Raw genomic sequence first — 17,283 nt, forward strand, 5'->3', positions numbered from 1 at the left:
TATTTCTTAAACAGTCGAGGGTTTATGGTAGTTGGCTTGTTCGCAAGCTGGGCAATTCGATTGCAAACGTTTCGTCACCAATCGAGGTGACATTATCAACGCGTTATTGGGGAGCGTAGTGGTACATAGCGGTGGGTTAGTGGTTGTGCTTTGAGAAGTGTTACGTGTGTGTTAATATACGTGCTGCTAGCGGGAAATGACCTTTGGCCGCGATTAGTCGTTCGGTAGGGCGGTTCCATTGGTTGGTCTGTCATCCTGTGTCCTTATTCGCCGATGCCCACGCGACCTTTGAGCTTGGCATCCCCCGCCGTCGTAATCTGGTCGATGGTGGAGTGACCGCCCGACTGAACAGCTATTCACGGTGTATTGAATATGGTGCTGAGTGAAACAAGCAATATGCCTTGTGCGGTATATCCAGTTAAAAAGAATTATAAACGAGTGCCCCAGTTTAATCTTCAGTGAATCTACCCTAAAAAGCAATCAAATTTGCAAATAATTGCTTAAATTTAGATCATTCTCGTCTGCAGTCATCTCGTCCTGGCTAAATTATTCTTATCATTCCACACCAAGGAGGGGAAGCACTATAGGCCTGTTGCGCGCTCGTTAGTGCTCATCACGTACACATCCTTGTTTGCTTCGGGACTTGAACACCGGGAGTGATGCGAGCGTGTTACCATGAATGGATCGAAACACGTGGGACACACCTGAATAATAACATTTGCAAAGGCGGACTTGTGCACACTTGAGCGGTGTGGCTGGCTTGTCCAAAGCCTCGAACGACTACCCGGCAACTGTCTTGGTTGTCGATCGATTGACTCGGCTAATCGGACTTCCGGTCAGGCTGCGCCACTGGCGTTTACAACCTGTGGGATAATCTCTGATCAGTTATAAACGGTTGTGGGATGTGTAGAATGTACTTTCGAATTGTTCTAACAAGACCCACACTTGGGTTCAGTACTTCCCCCCTGTGGCTCACACTCATGAGAATATCTGTAACGGGATAGGGGGAGAGCGACTCAAACAAGAATGATGTGAATGCCCAAAGCCCACAGCCACCTACAGTAAAAAAAAGTATTAAAAAATACTTGTGGCGTCATGCTATGTCGTTGACTTAGCCGATGGAAAGTCACGGGTGACAATTCAGTGGCTACTGTTGTCAAAAGGTAGAGATAAGCCAATTTATCCAATCAATAATTGGTGGATGGAATAGGCGCGAAATTCATGTTATTTGGGTGAAGCAAACTGCACTGTAAATCCGCTAAGCAATCGAAACATAAATACTTCCCAGGAAAAAGGGGAGATACTGTAGAAGATGATCAAATCAAACCAAAAGAACCAAAGTGTCATCCCATCTCTGCAGCGGAACGACCTGAAAACCATGAACAAGCAGAACTGAGACGAAGCAGCTATTTAGTTTATAAGGGGTTGCCTGTGTTCAGTACAATCATCACGGGTGGCAAAAACATCTATAAAGGGCGGACAAGTTCCTAAGGGGGAAATTCAGAGAATATGCCGATAAAGTTAGAGAAAGTATTTTCTGAGCTTGGAGCAGATGATTGTGCAAATCGGACGGAATCACTGGACCAATTACCCTACGGCGAACTACATATTCCCTTGGCAGCGAAATGCCCAGCTGTTCCACTCGTATTACAGGAATTTCTGAAGGTAATGGGCAAGTAGTCAGACCCAAGTTTGACAGAAGTGAGTTTGCTCTTTGCCGAAGGGCTGTGAGAAACTTCACGCAGGATGAACCACCTTGCATTGCCACAAAAGAATCAAAAGTGAGACTCCTGCTGACCGAAGAAGTTTCATTGCCCATGGTTATTAGTAAATATGAGAAACCAAGTTCTTTTACTATTGTGAGCACAACCGAGCCGACCGTACACAATGGAATATCAAGAAAGCCTAGAAGATAAAGAGTCTGTTTTAGGAGTGGCTTCCTCGCTTCAACGACAAGACGGTCAGAAAAAAGAAGAGTTCCTGATGCAATAATGCCTCTGTGTAATTAGCCTATCTTAAATGTTTACTCACTTCTGATATGATTGTGTGGCCTTTCAGAACACTGAAAAATGTCGGGCTATTCGCATTTCAACAGTGTGACTACCTTTCCGTCATGACCGAATTTGCTCGCCACCTCGAAGTCATACTCGGGATGAAGTACTCTACTGGATAACTGCACCGCGGATCCATAGATGCGGTTCGGCAACGTTGGCCACGTGTTACTGTCTCACAGCATATTTTCATGCCCGAAGTAACAAATGCGAGACTACCGAGTGCCGCTTTTGCCACGTATTTTCTGTGTGTTGAAGTTAAGCTCCGTTCAATATTTATCTTCAAGTAACCAAGCGAATCGTTTTGTATATTATTCTCCAGAGCAACGTTACACTTGCTACCACATCCATGCTGCTTATCTCGGTTGACCTGTCGGTCCACCATGAATCTGAAAGGTTACGACCTTGCCCTAAAGTCGGGATTATCTTACTGTTTGCCAGAGTGGTAAAGTAGAGATATTCAGCTCTTCAGTAGTGATGCAGTGGTCCTTCGCTACAAAAAACGGACAAACACGGGTGTGGATTTAAGTGCACTTCCAACATGAAACAAAGAAACGCATGATAGGGAAGAATAGTCGTAGCTCAGACCATACGGTTTATACCGTTCACTGACGTCGATATCTGTTATTCAAAATTGGCGCCATAAAATGTCATTACTACTTACTGCCCCAAAAGCGTACTAAAAACAAAACTTGGCCTGTTGAAAAAAAGAAGAGAATTTTTGAGAAATACACCCATTTGCAAATCGATTCGGTTTTCACGAGAGACTCAACTGAATCGCTCGGTTATGATGTTCAACAACTGAATGTGTCGCACATAGGCTGCCTCATGTTTCATTTGGTACGATATTCGAGATATCGCAGTACACTTCCATAAAGGAAACTACTCGCAAGGTTGCTGAAAATTTGTCTAGTAAACCAGTGACCAGAATTTAAAAACTCTCAAACACTAGATCAGTGCAGCATGCGTACATTGCCTAAATAACCTTAACCATGTCTACACTTCCCATTCTGTCAAACTCCCTATATCAATCTCTACGGTACATCCACTAACCAGTCCGCGAAGACCTGAACTTGGAGCATTCAAGTGAACCAGTGTGTTCTTGGAGGGAGAAAGCTCAGTTTTAATCATTTGGAGGCCTGCCCGAAGTATAAAACAAGCAAGTGGAATACTGTAAGAATAAAAATTTGTTTGGTATGCCAGTTCGGTGCAACTAGATGAAAATTTTCTCAGCTGACTTAAAACCTTACGTTGTAGATAAAGATTTTACCAAATTAAATGGACAAGTAAGAGTAAATTTTCACGTTCAAGAGCGACCGTTCTTGTCAATCGACGTGCACTTTGAACATTTGGGATCAATACCTCCCCGGCCATAATTCATTACTTTGCTAAACATGTGATCAGTTTCATTTTTGGAAGGGTTCTATGTAAATAAATGTTTCTATAACAAGTGAGTATTCTTAAACAGACACGGAAGCATTTTGTGTGCGTCTTCTCAAGTAGGACCTGCCTCTCGCACTGATTCAAACAAGTGCACACTTTTTACTATGACTGGTTTCCAACTCCCATTTGCTGGTGAAAGCACCGAAGATAACTTGCACTAATCTACCAAATATAAGGGTTCTTTCAACTAACCATTTCTTCTTCAGATTCCAGCCAGTTACCGTACAGAAAACATCCACGTTTTGAGCAGTGTCCATGAAGATCAACATAAAAAGCTAAGCCACTGTTTCCTTTCAGTTGCCGAAGCGAAGTTTCAGACAAATGTATTGCTGTTCTCAGTTGATTCAACTGTTCCAGGGCCGCATCCACGGTTAAGGGATCAAGCTGATTTACTGTTTGTGTGGTCATGCTTCTTGCTCTCACAAACGTTGTTACATGATCAATTATGTCGAGATATTGCGGATTGATTGAAAAGTCTTCAGTTTCTTCAGGACGGAGTGTCTGACTCTTTTGAACTGGAAAAGAGTGGAAAGGAGTTGTTATCGGTCATGAAGATGATGTAAGTGGATAAAAATGTTAAAGATAAACAAATCGTGCATTGCGGAGAAGATAAAAGACGTGTAATCACGTAATTTGCACGAATAAATTGGTCTTGTAAATATTAGTCCTTTTCCTCATACGTAGAGTGCTAAATGTCTTTTTCGTTTCTGCAGCAAATAGCGTTCAGTCTATGGAATCTGTCACGTCTTAAACGTGTTCCAAAAAATGCCCGATTACTCACTCTCTTCCTCTTCATCCGATCCCTCATTTCCAGGTTCAAAGATCAGTGCACACTTCGAATCTTGATGAATAGGTCTTGGCGTTGTGTCAAGATTATGTTCTTGATCTCCATTGCGGGTCGTATCTTCAGAACAAGGTTTCTTTGACGAAGATATGGAACTGTATGATCTTCGACCAAACTTGCGCCGCATTTTTATCTGTTTGGCACTTCTGAAATGATTCGTGCCCTTAAGAGGCGTTTCCACTTCTTTACATCCCAAAGTGTTGGGATGTTGTCTCCCTGGGGTACCAACAGTCACCGAATTCGGTTCCATTGAATCGGTTGCCTCGAAAGACGGTTGCTTTGAACTCGTTTCCCATGTCCCTTCAAGATTTCCGTTCATGCTGACTGAGTGAGCGTCGGTCTCCACCTCTTCTGTTGTGTCTTCAATAAGCGTTTGTTGAGGTGCAGCATTCCACTTGCTAAAGTGAAGAAAGAGGTGTACAATTAGCTTTTTCCGTTGGAAGTCGATGTACTTATTTTTAATGTAATATGAAATTGCTGAGAACATCTGAAATAATCCAGCTGATCACATAGTTCATCTCAATTTACATTTGCTTGAAAACATGAAGCGACGTGTATGCAGTGCATAAGAATATTTTTCCCACTATGCACATGCTAAAACTAAATTTAAAAAACCCACATTGGTTCTGAAGCCAGGTGACAAAAGTTACTACCCCACACCAGAACTATTGTTGTTTGTAGACACCAAGGAGAACTTGAATATCCAATATGCAAGTCATCATGACCGAAAAAACATACACAAGTGTCCCATCGACTGTAAAATCTCAAAAGAACTTTACAGAGACGGTGGCTAAAATTTCTTATGTTGAGGCCTCTGTTCATGGTGAGCATGTGGTTAACACGCTTTTGGTCACTTCCTTAGCGTGTTGATTCGCTGCCTTGGTAACTCGCCACCATGGTGACGTACCCTTGGGATAGAATTCGTAGTTGTTTTACACCTTGGTTCGCTTGTTCTCAAAGACTAAACTAAAGGCTTTTTTAGTTTCCCATACCAAACATTTCTCAGACAATGTTCGCAATACTATTTCAAACACGTGGTTTGGTTATTTCTCCGGATTGTTCCGGAATCCCATTTAGGCATTCAGGCACATGAGCTGGTTGGCATTGTGTTGCACCGTGTGCGCTGCTGTGGGGCCTGTACACACGAGTTTATATTAATGTTTGTCTTCCACTGTAGGGCTGTAAAGGGTTTCTTGTGCACACGTATTAACTCGCGCAACTATGGTAGTTTAGTTTGAAACTTAAGCTTGTACACGGAAATTAGGGCGGATGTGACAGCCAACTTCTACTAAGATGTAGCATCAAGTTCATCTTGACTCTCATAATGCACAAGGTATCGTCTCAGGCGATGTTTTTCGAAATTCCATGTGTCCTTAACCCGTTTTCCGATACCGAATTTACCCTCAGCCACTGTAAGTGAATGAAAAGGGGATGATCCGTCTAAGGGGCAGTTGACAAATGGAGAAATGTGAAAACGCAAACATGCACAACTATCTTAGCACTAGCTCACCCACACAGCCTGACGCAAGGTTCAAACGAAGTTCAAGAGGAACCATCAAATGAACCGAACCAGAAGAACTAGACTCTAGGCTGGACCCAAACACATGTAGGTTTCCCCAGCGACCCAACACTTGTTCAACCACTCTAACACACTGAAATCCCTCGGCCAACACCCAAAAGAGATTTAGCTTGACTTAGCTGATTGGTTCTCCTTCCGCCTTAAACCTCGACCAACCTCGGAACCTAGTCACTTGATCTGACGAAGCTCTTGTGTCAAAAGTGAAACGCTGCCCAGTAATAAATCTACCAATTGTCACCAAACTTTTTCGAAAACGATAACACATTGTAGTATGATGGCTCTGTACGAAACTGCTTTTGTTGTCCCTACTTACCCAATCTCACAAAAATTCGAGCGATTTAGCAAATTGGTTTTGTATATATTATTACAAAAAAAACAGACCAAACAGATAAGTGGTTAAGATTAGGAGCAAAAATTGGGAAGCAGTCTTAGTGGTGGTTTTTTGTGTTCCGTTTCCGGTATATCATAACTGAAGAAATACGTTTTTATGGGTCACATGCCAACGTATGATTCTCTAGACTGGGTGTTTCATCCCGAAGATCACTGAAATACGAACCAAATTAAGTAAGGTGGAAAACGAGTTCTATGCCAATGCAGTTTTACGTTCTATGAGAACAGGAAAGCACTGCCGAACTCCTTTTTCCAAAGGTTGTTCTTTCGACTACCAACCTGATATACAGCAATGCGAGTCGTTCAAACGTTGCAATGTTTACACTGCCATGCATATTCCACAGTTCTTATCCAATTATCAGACACTCGCCAAGATGAATTATACCAGTTGCACAGATCGAAATGCTTCCTAAACGATAGATTATGCCTATTCAAGTTTACTATCGACCCATGCAATATGCTCACGTTTTGGAACTAATTTACTTTTTTCTGCAGTTGAGCACACTCCTCCGGACAAGGAGCGCAGAAACGTACAGAACAGTAAACCTCTCGGCATACATCCTGGTTCGAATGGGTTCCTTCAAGGAAGCAGGTATTGCGGGATGTGGTTTTGGTGTAGTAGTCACAACGATTGGGTCATGAATGCTTCATCAGCAGTGCGATTAATACTAGGGTTCCCATTTGAGTGTTTCGCTTCTTACAATTCTCCTGTGCAAACATCCTTTACAGATAAGATATCGGCATCTCAAACGTTCACCAATCTTGACTACAGTAGTATGGATGTGGGTACATTTGTCTAGTCCATTGCGCAAAACAATGATAATGATAGGTTTGAAAGAACGGCTTTACAAAACATGGTGATAAGGCGAGCGAGGCGAACTACGTTGTCGTAAAATGTATGAACACATTCATACCTGGCAGCGTCTCACTGAGAGAAAGGATATTAGAATCCGTTGGAGAAAGTTTGGAACCGATTAAGTCATCGTTTCATAAGAGCTTGGTAAACAGTCGGTAGTTTTTATTTGGGCAACGTTTCGCTTTTGACACAAAAGCTTCATCAGGCCAAGTGAACTGGTCACCAAATTTGTAATGTACCACTCATAAGGTTGCTGAAAATCCGTCGACAGCCCACGACCGGTTTCGCCCTTCTTGGGGCTCATCAGGTAAGCGCAGTCCCCGGGTTTCCGTCAACTTTATGTTCTACTTGAAACCAAATTGCACGACATTAGCGAATATACACTCATCTGCAAACTAATTTGGTCACCAAATTGGCCAGGTTATAAGACAGACGCGGAACCAATCAGTAAGTCCACTTCAAACTAGATCAGTGCTGAGTGTTGGAATCCCTCCAACCCACACTAGCCGACAGGAGCCGTTAATTGGCACTCAACACTGATCTAGTTTGAAGAGGACTTACTGACTGGTTTCCCGTCTGTCTTATAACCTGGCCGATTTGGTGACCTGTTCACTTGGCCTGATGAAGCTTTTGTGTCAAAAGCGAAACGTTGCCCAAATAAAAACTACCGACTGTTTACCACGCTCTTCTGAAACGATATTAGAATCCGTTTAAGCCCCAAGATTGTGTGAATTTATGACACGCTGTCTGTGGTTCTTTCATAGAAAGTGGTTTACTAGTTATGGTGTAATGGAATGCTTTATGTCTACGCTAGTGTGTATAAGTGCACTTTCGGTGAAGTTCGGTGAAATTTCGATTAGTTAAGAGATTTTCCTTTGCAATTTCGGCAAAATACTGCCTTGGCATCGTTTGAGCAGACTAAGAAAGTACACCTGCTTTTACCGGAGCGGAAGTGGCTTAAAATGTGAAAACTTATTTGAAACTGTTTCCGTAGGTATAAAAATAAAATTTGGGATCATTCATGAGCTAAGAAATTTGCTGATTTCGTTAACAGCACGATGCCACTAACGATAAATCAGGCCGATGAAGAAATCTATTTAGGATATAAGCATATAACTGTGGGCGATTCTTGCAGGATAATATAGAAGATTAAGTGGATTATATTAGTACAATTAGCAAATGGTTCATACACGTTCCGCTGCGCCGCGAGAACTCACAAAGTATCCATGGAAAGGGAAACGGTCTTAGGCAGCCAAGTAAGTTAGATAGATTTTATTGAGTGGATTAAAAAAAACGCCTGATTCTCGTCGCTGTCTCAAAGGATTTCCATCGTTTTCTGAAATCTAGATAAGCGAACTTAAGTGGGGTGTATCGGTGAGGATTTTGTCCTTTGCTCGGACGTACTGTACCAGGCCGCTTCATATTTCAGTTGTACGGATTCAAGAGTCGTGATACATTCTCTAGACATAACAAACAAGAAGTTTAGATGGATTCAGTTGGGTTTCCCATTATGACCAATCTCATGTGTAAACGGGAATATTTGTGTTCAGTTAGAACATACGGTTGACTGAAAATCTTGAAGCGAGCCAACCTGATTGCCCCCAAGAAGGGCAACACCAGTCGTCGGTCTTCAGAGGGTATTCAACATTCCTATGGGAAGAATCAGAAAGACTTAGTTTGGTCTCCCATTAAACACAGATCGTTATGTTTTATCATCATCATCACCATCGACAGCATGACATCAGTGTTCAACACCGATGCTTCACTGCCGTACAACCATGACTTATTTGAAAGCTTTATTGTAAAGAAAAGAGTAAAGGTGGACGGGGGAGGGACTTAGTGCTAGCTTACCACAATCATTCCGAGGTGCCTACACCTCCAGACATTCACTCAGGCAATCTGGATAGAAAGTGACAACTTCATCGCCAGTGACATCGGTTGGCAGCCTTAGCCTGCAGCGTCTTCAAGCAGCCGCAGTGAGAATCACGCGGTCCCCTTCCTGAAGGGCGAGTAGCACCGACAGCAACCAAGCGTTCCGTGGTCCCCTTCATGCTCTTCTGCCAAGTCAAGGGTTGGCCACCTCTCGGTTTACGCCACTCTGAGTTGGGCATGGAAAACAGCACCCTCTTCGGCAAACGATGGTTCGGCATTGGTAACACATGTCCCAACCAACGCAGCTTCTGTTGCTGGACACATTCTTCAATGGAAGTCTAGATACACAAGTTTACGAGAGGAATTTCAGTGGGACTTTTATGCACGAAGTAGACCCAGTCTATTCTGGACGGCCGAGAAGCACTGAACAGATACTTCACCTCACTAAGAATCATCAACTGTGCTCGTCTTACAAGACTCTACGGTGTATAGAACCCCGGACATCCTAGCCGTTAGATTTTTTAGCCGTTCGACTACCAGCGGTCAATCACCAGTATAGTACGTCCGCACTAACAATACACAATCACCCATCCTCGACTTATGGGATACGCATCATGTGGACAGATATTCGTTGGTTCATCGAGTGACAGCTCTTCAGCTGGAAGGTTTACTCCAATTCGGAATTGTTCATCCGTTTCAGCTCCCCGGCTAAATCTATCAGTTGCGTCAAAATAGGCATAATATTTGCAGGGCTCGGAGGATCTAGTACCGAAACCACATGATTCCATCCATAGGACGCGAGGGTCACTCCATTTACTGCAGAAATAAGTGAATTTTACCAGTGGCTGCTAAGAATTTGCATCTGAGAATGCTTCTGAAGTGCAGCGTGCCCCAATAGTTTATCATTCTGATTGTGCAACTATTAAGCTTGTGATCGGAAATCTGTTTTGCTGTGAATTAGTCGGAGACTTTTTTTGTTCATTCCTAGTCCTGATTTTTGATACCACTGAAGCAGCTGTTCAATGTTTTTGGACCTTTTGGCAAACAGTGAAATGCTTCTGCAAAATTAAAACCTTTTTTGAAAGCCACACACTGTAATCAATGTCCTGAGAAATGGGAAGAAGTCCTATCTGCCGCACGGACCCATAATATGATAAGCCATCAACTGAGGGGCTATTCAACACTGGATTATGTGACGGAGGATTGGTAGCGCCGCCGCTCGCTGATCAGTTGAACGGTAAAATGTCCATCCACTACTCGCAAGGCATAAGGGTTGAACAGCCATGAGATTGTGCAATACGCAGGCTTTCCATAGAAGATGAAACGGTTATATTATAGTCGTCGGTCTTTTCGCATAGTTGAGATTCTTTGATTCTATAAAAAAGCGAAGTCTTTGACTGTCAACCCACAACAAAACTGCCTGACCAAGCCGTTTTTCTCATGAGAACACTGATATTTCCCGGTCAGATAAAAGCAGCAAACCTAAATGATATCGACCTCTACTTCACAACTATTCCGCCGCTAAAGATGAGTCGAAAGATGATCGCTCCGATTCTGGCCACCAGTGGTGGACAAAAATTGACTTCTCTTGTACTGGGCCTGCATTTGTTCAAGTGAAACATGACTGAAAATGGAAATACCTTTTCTCTCAAAGCTATCAGTCAAGATACATACTCCTGACTGGATCAATGGAACCTTGCGTTAGCTCAATGTCTCACTCTCCTACGCATTAGTTTTCAGCTCGCTACATCAAGTAATCCGAATTAGAAAATAACACTGGTGACCGTTGAACTATTTCAAACCAAATCAACAGATGTGTATTGTGAGCTAAACCCTGGCATGATCGAGGTAACACAAATGAAACATGAGTTCAGTGCTTCCCGCTTTTGTAGAGACTAACGAAAATGATTGTTTTCGAAGAGAGCTGTTCACACGAGTAATATGAATACAATGTATGCATATCCTACAACTACCTTAAGCCGATTAGTACGTGTCCAGCAGCTCTCAAACAGAACTGGAAGGTCGCATTACGTTCAACATTCAAAGGACACTCGTGGGATGGCTACTGGCACGTAGATTTAGGTAATCGGAAAATCCTTCGCATCAGCCAAGCATGAACCCGAACGCCTGTTAAGACACAATGATTCAGGCGCATCCGATGTGTGCTGATGTGGTCATGGCAAGACGCTCGCTTTCAAGATCGGACACCAGTGACCAAGGACAATCATTGCTAATGATCTGTAATATGTAGTCGGTGGGAACTAACCGGAAAGACTGCAACAGGATAGAAGGTTTACCTGACAGTGCTGTGAATTCAGGTGCACTTTTAATGTTCAATGTGTATAGGATGGGCCATCAGAAGGCGTCATATTACGTCTAGTTTTTGACATTCTGAGTAAACGGGTGGTATCGTGGACATCCATTTTTCATGCTGTCAATGATGTTGATGAATGATAGTCTACTAGCTGTGTGATGTCTCTCTCAAGTAACCATTACTCGTACGGAACTAGGCCAAAAAATCAAGTGGTCAGTACGATGTTGTTTCTTCAGTATTGACGCCAACAATGACCAACGAAATCTCACGGAGATATTAAAAACAAACTGTTAGATGCAGGAATATTTTTTTGGGTTTTTCAGCCATAAATTGTCAAAAAGCAACTAACCTACAGGGGGAAAAATTCCAGTGGGGAAATGCGCTATTCTTCGTTCCTGGAGTCGGCAACATTCTGGCGTTCAAGATGACAATAAGTACGATGAGTCTGTATTATTCTTGGCTAACACGCCACGCACTGGAAACACATAAATCAAGCCACCTCAGACTTTTTAGAGTTTTACTCAGAACAAAAGGCTGAAGAGGAAAGACCAGTAACGGACAGCTCTTGGGAAGAAGCACGTCTTCTAAAATTCTTCTAAATTCCGGTTGAATATGTTTGTACTCACACGAAGACCATTTTCTGTTGGTATTATATCGATAACTAAGGTGGTCACTTAATTCTGTTCTGATAGATACGGTCACGTGCATACTGAGGCTCAACGGACTGGTGCCCTCCTCGCCGCCAATGGGATTGATTTTCGGCAAATACACCACTCATTTGCATATGAACTCGGTTTTGACAAAAAAACTCACCTAAAACCCACCTGAGTCCTTCGTTTGTAATTTTTAAAGGTGACTGCACCTAGCCGATGAGTCAAAAGAAGGGGAAAACCTCGCATCGGCTGTCGAAGAGTTGCAACCCTATTGAACTCGGTTTTGACAAAAAAACTCACCTAAAACCCACCTGAGTCCTTCGTTTGTAATTTTTAAAGGTGACTGCACCTAGCCGATGAGTCAAAAGAAGGGGAAAACCTCGCATCGGCTGTCGAAGAGTTTTCAGCAACCCTATGACCAGTCTATTAGGACTATACATGTATCGTGAAATCTCGAATCCTCTGCCAACTGAAATATGAGGCGGCTTGGAGCAACACATTCACTTGCTCAAAAACACAACTCAGTCAATCGTGTTAATTTGGAATGCAAAAGTTGAAAGAATCTACCAACAGATCAGGTGAGTTATGGTGCCACGAGCCGAACTATCCGAGTTGCCGCATGCTGAAATTTTACTGAAACCGACAAAACCATCTCACGGGCTTAACACTCAAATTTCTTAAGAATAGACTGCACATACTTGACCACTTCTGTTCATTATTTCACGTGCATTTTTCAAACCAAAATGCGGCGATTAGCTTCCGAAACCATAATAGACTAGCTATCTAAGCGCTCCTCTCATTCGTTCACTGAGTAGTCATCCATCACTACTTTCGAACTTCGGAAGCGATTTCTGAATGCAGTTTATGAACAAGCTGTAAATTAAATTTGACTGATGTTGGCGGTGACCTTCTAGCGATTCTGCTGTGGTTATGATGAACTATGCTGATGTAGTAGAACTCCCAGTTCCTGAGCAGACGGATAATTTCCAGAAAATGTCAACACACGCTGAAATATGTTACTATCAAGCGGAGCACTACGCAGTTATCATAGCCCCTTTTGATGAGGTCAAGTTAAACCCCGTACGTCTGACTGGAACCCTCACCCGACATCGTACACTGTTAGTCCTATTGGTGTAGCCAGTTAAGCTAGCATATGTTCACTGTTTGACTGCTTGTTCTGAGTAGAATCCAAAGCAGTACTCCGGCTGTGGAAGCTGTGATAAGTCCATCTTGCTACAACCATCTAAGTCCATTCCGGAAAGCTCTGAGAATTTCGATACTACTTATCAAAGCTTTTATACTACGTATAAAAACCAAGGAGTTTTGCTTCGTTGCTCATTTTCATGGTCTTGCGACGGAAGAGCTTATCAGAATTTACTACCATTGATGGAAAGCGTTCGACATATTAATTACTTCATCACCATGCACGTCTACAATATATTTACTACAGCGAACATTTCAATCAAGTAGTCAGATGACTCACTCACATCTAGATTTGGAGAAAATACCAGGTGTATAAGTGATATTCTGCATGATGTTCAAAAATAAATCACATATTGCTGTGGTTGCTGATCACATGGAAGTTATTCCAGCTAGGCGTTAACAGTTAGTCTGCGTGTTCTGTGGACACCAAGCCAAGAGAATAGCAGGTAATTTAGAAGACGATTGGGCTGCTACGGTTCACGCTTGAGTAAACAAATAGTTATAGTAAAATCACACCTTACTAGAGTTATGTATTCCAATCACAGCGGTGGTTCCTTCGTACATGAATTACATGGAGTACAAACGTTGTACCTGGGTGTACTCTGGTGAATTTCCGACTACAAGATGACTAAAATCCCAAACATTTTCACCGCGCACATGTCGGCAACATTAATCAACAGCATAAGCTCTCGTGCCTTGTGGTCATCACCATATTTCGCTGACCGCAAGCACTTTAGGGCCTACCATTATCATCTGGCATTTAATTCCACTAGGATTGTTAACGTCTAATGGTACCCTGGTTAGCTTTATCATCAAACATTCCATTAGCTGTTTTGGGTTTCTCTACGAAGTAAATGGCAGCCCAACCATCTGGCAGAACAACCCAAAAGTACTGAGCATTTCTCAAACATTTTTACTTTCGAATGCTCAATAAAATGAACTATTAGGGCCAAATGGTTGCACATGCCACCTATAATTGTGCTTTACTTCACAAAGTTCTCCTTGCTATGTATTAAAATGGCACGGAATCAAACAACGAAAACTATAAACTCGCAGGAACTGACTCAAGCAACGCCTGGCAACCAAGGGATGTTATTTGTTTCAGCTACCAGTCTTTCATCATTCGACTGTTATTTCGGTTCCTTCAAATTGGATGGAAACCATCTCCCTTGAGTTTTGATTTCAAGGTAACCACCTAAATTAGAGTCTAGCTTCGGGAATTCGTAGCTTAAAATTCAGCCCTCAGCACGTTGCCCGTGCATGAGTCCGAATTAACCCGCACGAAAAACATACTCCCGCTTGGGTGATGCGTGAGTTGCTGACCCAGCAGTCAAATGGCGGTAATTCAAACTTTACGTTCTAATGGTTACAAGTACTGTAGGTAAGCTGTAATAACAGCGGAACTCGCTCTTTGGTATAGAAAAATTGCCATGATTGAAATTAGACAAAAAACGTTCTTCAAAGGAGAATGATGTCAAAATTCTAGAGAAATTTATTATCGCCCGCAATACTCCGAAGTTGGACCCTGACTATTCATTAAGGAAAAACGGGGCTTTAAGCATACCTCAGTTTTGGGGAGACCGATGGCCACATGGCCCAAATTACCCAATCAGCTGCTCAGTTAGTTCTGTTATCATCAGCAACACAGGCCAATCTCCAATGCAAGCCGCGTTCTGCAGACGACCCATCTGTCTCACACGATATATACACTTGAGGAACAGATAGGAGCTTATGCTAACCCATCTCATAACAAATGCCTAGTTAGTTGGGTCAGGTGGCTTATCAATCTGCAGATGGCCCGCAGGCTGAGGCCCGAAGACCTGCCTCTTTGGGCACCAAATGAGTCCCATTCACTGGACACAGCTGATTCCAGTAGAGCGTTCAGAATTTCACTGTGGAGTTGACTGGAGGTTACTGGCCTACATTGATGCCACATTAATCAGTCAATACCGACCTAACATCTGCACAGAGATTACATTGAAGGAAGCCATAAACTTGCCTTGGAATCAAGAACCGGATCCGATTGGTCTTCGACAACACTGGCCCCCCCCCACTGTTTGATTATTTATTTATTTATTTATTTATTTATTTATTTATTTATTTATTTATTTATTTATTTATTTATTTATTTATTTATTTATGGCAGCTGATGAGATAAAAGCGAAATGTCGAAAAACGGCGGCCTTGACTCATTACTGCATTACGCAAATAGATGAAGGGAACTAAATGTTTCAAACACCATTTAACTGTCAAATGGGATAAGTGAACCAGCGCTTATAAAGTCCGTCTCAATTACTTTCAGAATTCACCCAAAGGGTCAAACGGTTGAATTGTTGAGTGCTTGTTGGATTGAGGAAATTTGTTGGTCAATTATTGCAGGAAATCGTGTCACCATTATTGCATGAAGCTAGGAAATTAACGGTTGACGGTGCTAAGAAATGTGGGCAATTCGGGTGCATCCATTAGCTATTGGCCGGACATCCGAACTCAGACATTTATTCGCAAACAGCTTGTCACCACTGAACGACATCCCATCAATGTGCCGATGATTTTAATGACGAAAGTGAAACTCGAAAACCTAGCTTGGCGAACGGGACACCAAATTGCGGGAGTATTTGGTTATCACGAAATATGCAAACCAATGAGATATTGGAAATGCATACGGTTGACAAGTCAGAATTTTTCAATAAATATTGCTGAAATAATAGAGCTAGAATGAAATAGAGAACAACCTAATGTACAATAGTAGACACTAGGTTTATGGACAAACTTTGCAGGTCCTCACACTGCTGACAACTACAAACAGTTCTGAGGAAGATTAAAATTCACCCGATGAGTGAAGCTTCCATCTGAGAAGTCGTTGCTTGAGGAGCCAGTTAACATGTGACTACGTGATATGGATCCCGTGATTGAAAGACGCTATATTCTTTCTAAGTGCTAGTTAATCACACAGCTGATCAACCACTCGTAGCCGAATAGTTAAGTGTTCAAGCAACTAACCGGGAGGTCACGAAAGTGGTGCTTTCTAGAATTTTGTGAGATCTGCACTGCTGCTGATTGCCAATAAGAATGGAATTGAATTTCCACTAATAATAGGGGTCTTTTTAAGGCGTTGTTTTCGCACATGCAGTTGAAATTTAAAAGAGCCACAAAGGCTAATAAAAGTGATGTTTTCGGAATATAGCTCATTTGCCGCTTTATGACCCAGACCTTGTTCCACTACGTTCATTCATCACCATCCGTTCAATATTTACGTCAGCTCTAATTGGTCAACTTATATCAGATTAGGTTGGGCAGATTTGTGCCAGAAGACTGCTTCTGGATTCCACCTAGAATGCGATCGAACTGGACGTCATTCCTAAAAATACCAAGTTCACAGTTCAAGGATTTACTTTTGTGCATTCCACCTGTCTTTTAGACAGGCTTCATAATGATATAATTTTCCTTACGTTGTATTCGAAAACGTAATTCTTAGGAAGTATCTACATTTACATTATAAAATCACTAGGTTAGTAAACTGACCTCTTTTTCTACCTCGTTTGTTGGTTTTACTTCACTATACAAACGATTCAAAGGTCGGATTTCCACATTCTCACATGAGTCTAGCGTAATCTACCAGCTAATTATGATCATCCATACCATTCCGCAAATTTATGATGGTTTCCTAAGTCGAATATTCCAGCAGGATAAGGAAGTCTTGGCTTAGTTGTGCGAGGGAGTTGAAAAGGTGGGTCTGTGTTTGGCAGAAGCATGGGACGTTCACACGGAGTGGAAATTGCACGTTCCCTGTGCTTCCAGAATACAATATGGCAGTGTTGCACAAACCGTCAGTGCGCAACGACTTGGCGCAAAGCTCAGTAGACTGTGTGTGTATCCTTTGTTTATGGTTTGCTTTCTCGAAGACAAAAAGTTCTTTGATGGTCTCTACTGGGCTGGAGTCTGCTAAAGTTGGAGAACATTCTTAGATGCTTACTTGTCCTTAAGAACCAGATGTGAGCTGTGGGTTTCGTCTGCATTCATACAAATGGGAGTACTTGGGTCAAAACACGGCCATCTATCTGCACACAGTGTGGGCAGC

At 42.4% G+C, this 17,283-nt stretch overlaps 1 protein-coding gene across 1 annotated transcript in view; it reads right to left on the minus strand.

Moving 5' to 3' along the window:
* Positions 1 to 17,283, minus strand: part of T265_07675 (hypothetical protein) — a gene marked incomplete at both ends in the record, with an annotated part of 54,365 nt that overhangs the window by 18,430 nt on the left and 18,652 nt on the right. Inside the window, 2 exons of the mRNA XM_009173254.1 lie at positions 3,687 to 4,009; positions 4,276 to 4,736. Of these exons, the coding sequence (XP_009171518.1) occupies positions 3,687 to 4,009; positions 4,276 to 4,736 (784 nt within the window). The remainder of the gene's footprint in view (positions 1 to 3,686; positions 4,010 to 4,275; positions 4,737 to 17,283) is intronic.

The sequence above is a fragment of the Opisthorchis viverrini genome (assembly GCF_000715545.1).
Source record: "Opisthorchis viverrini unplaced genomic scaffold opera_v5_180, whole genome shotgun sequence".
In the NCBI taxonomy this organism is placed as follows: Eukaryota; Metazoa; Platyhelminthes; class Trematoda; order Opisthorchiida; family Opisthorchiidae; genus Opisthorchis; species Opisthorchis viverrini.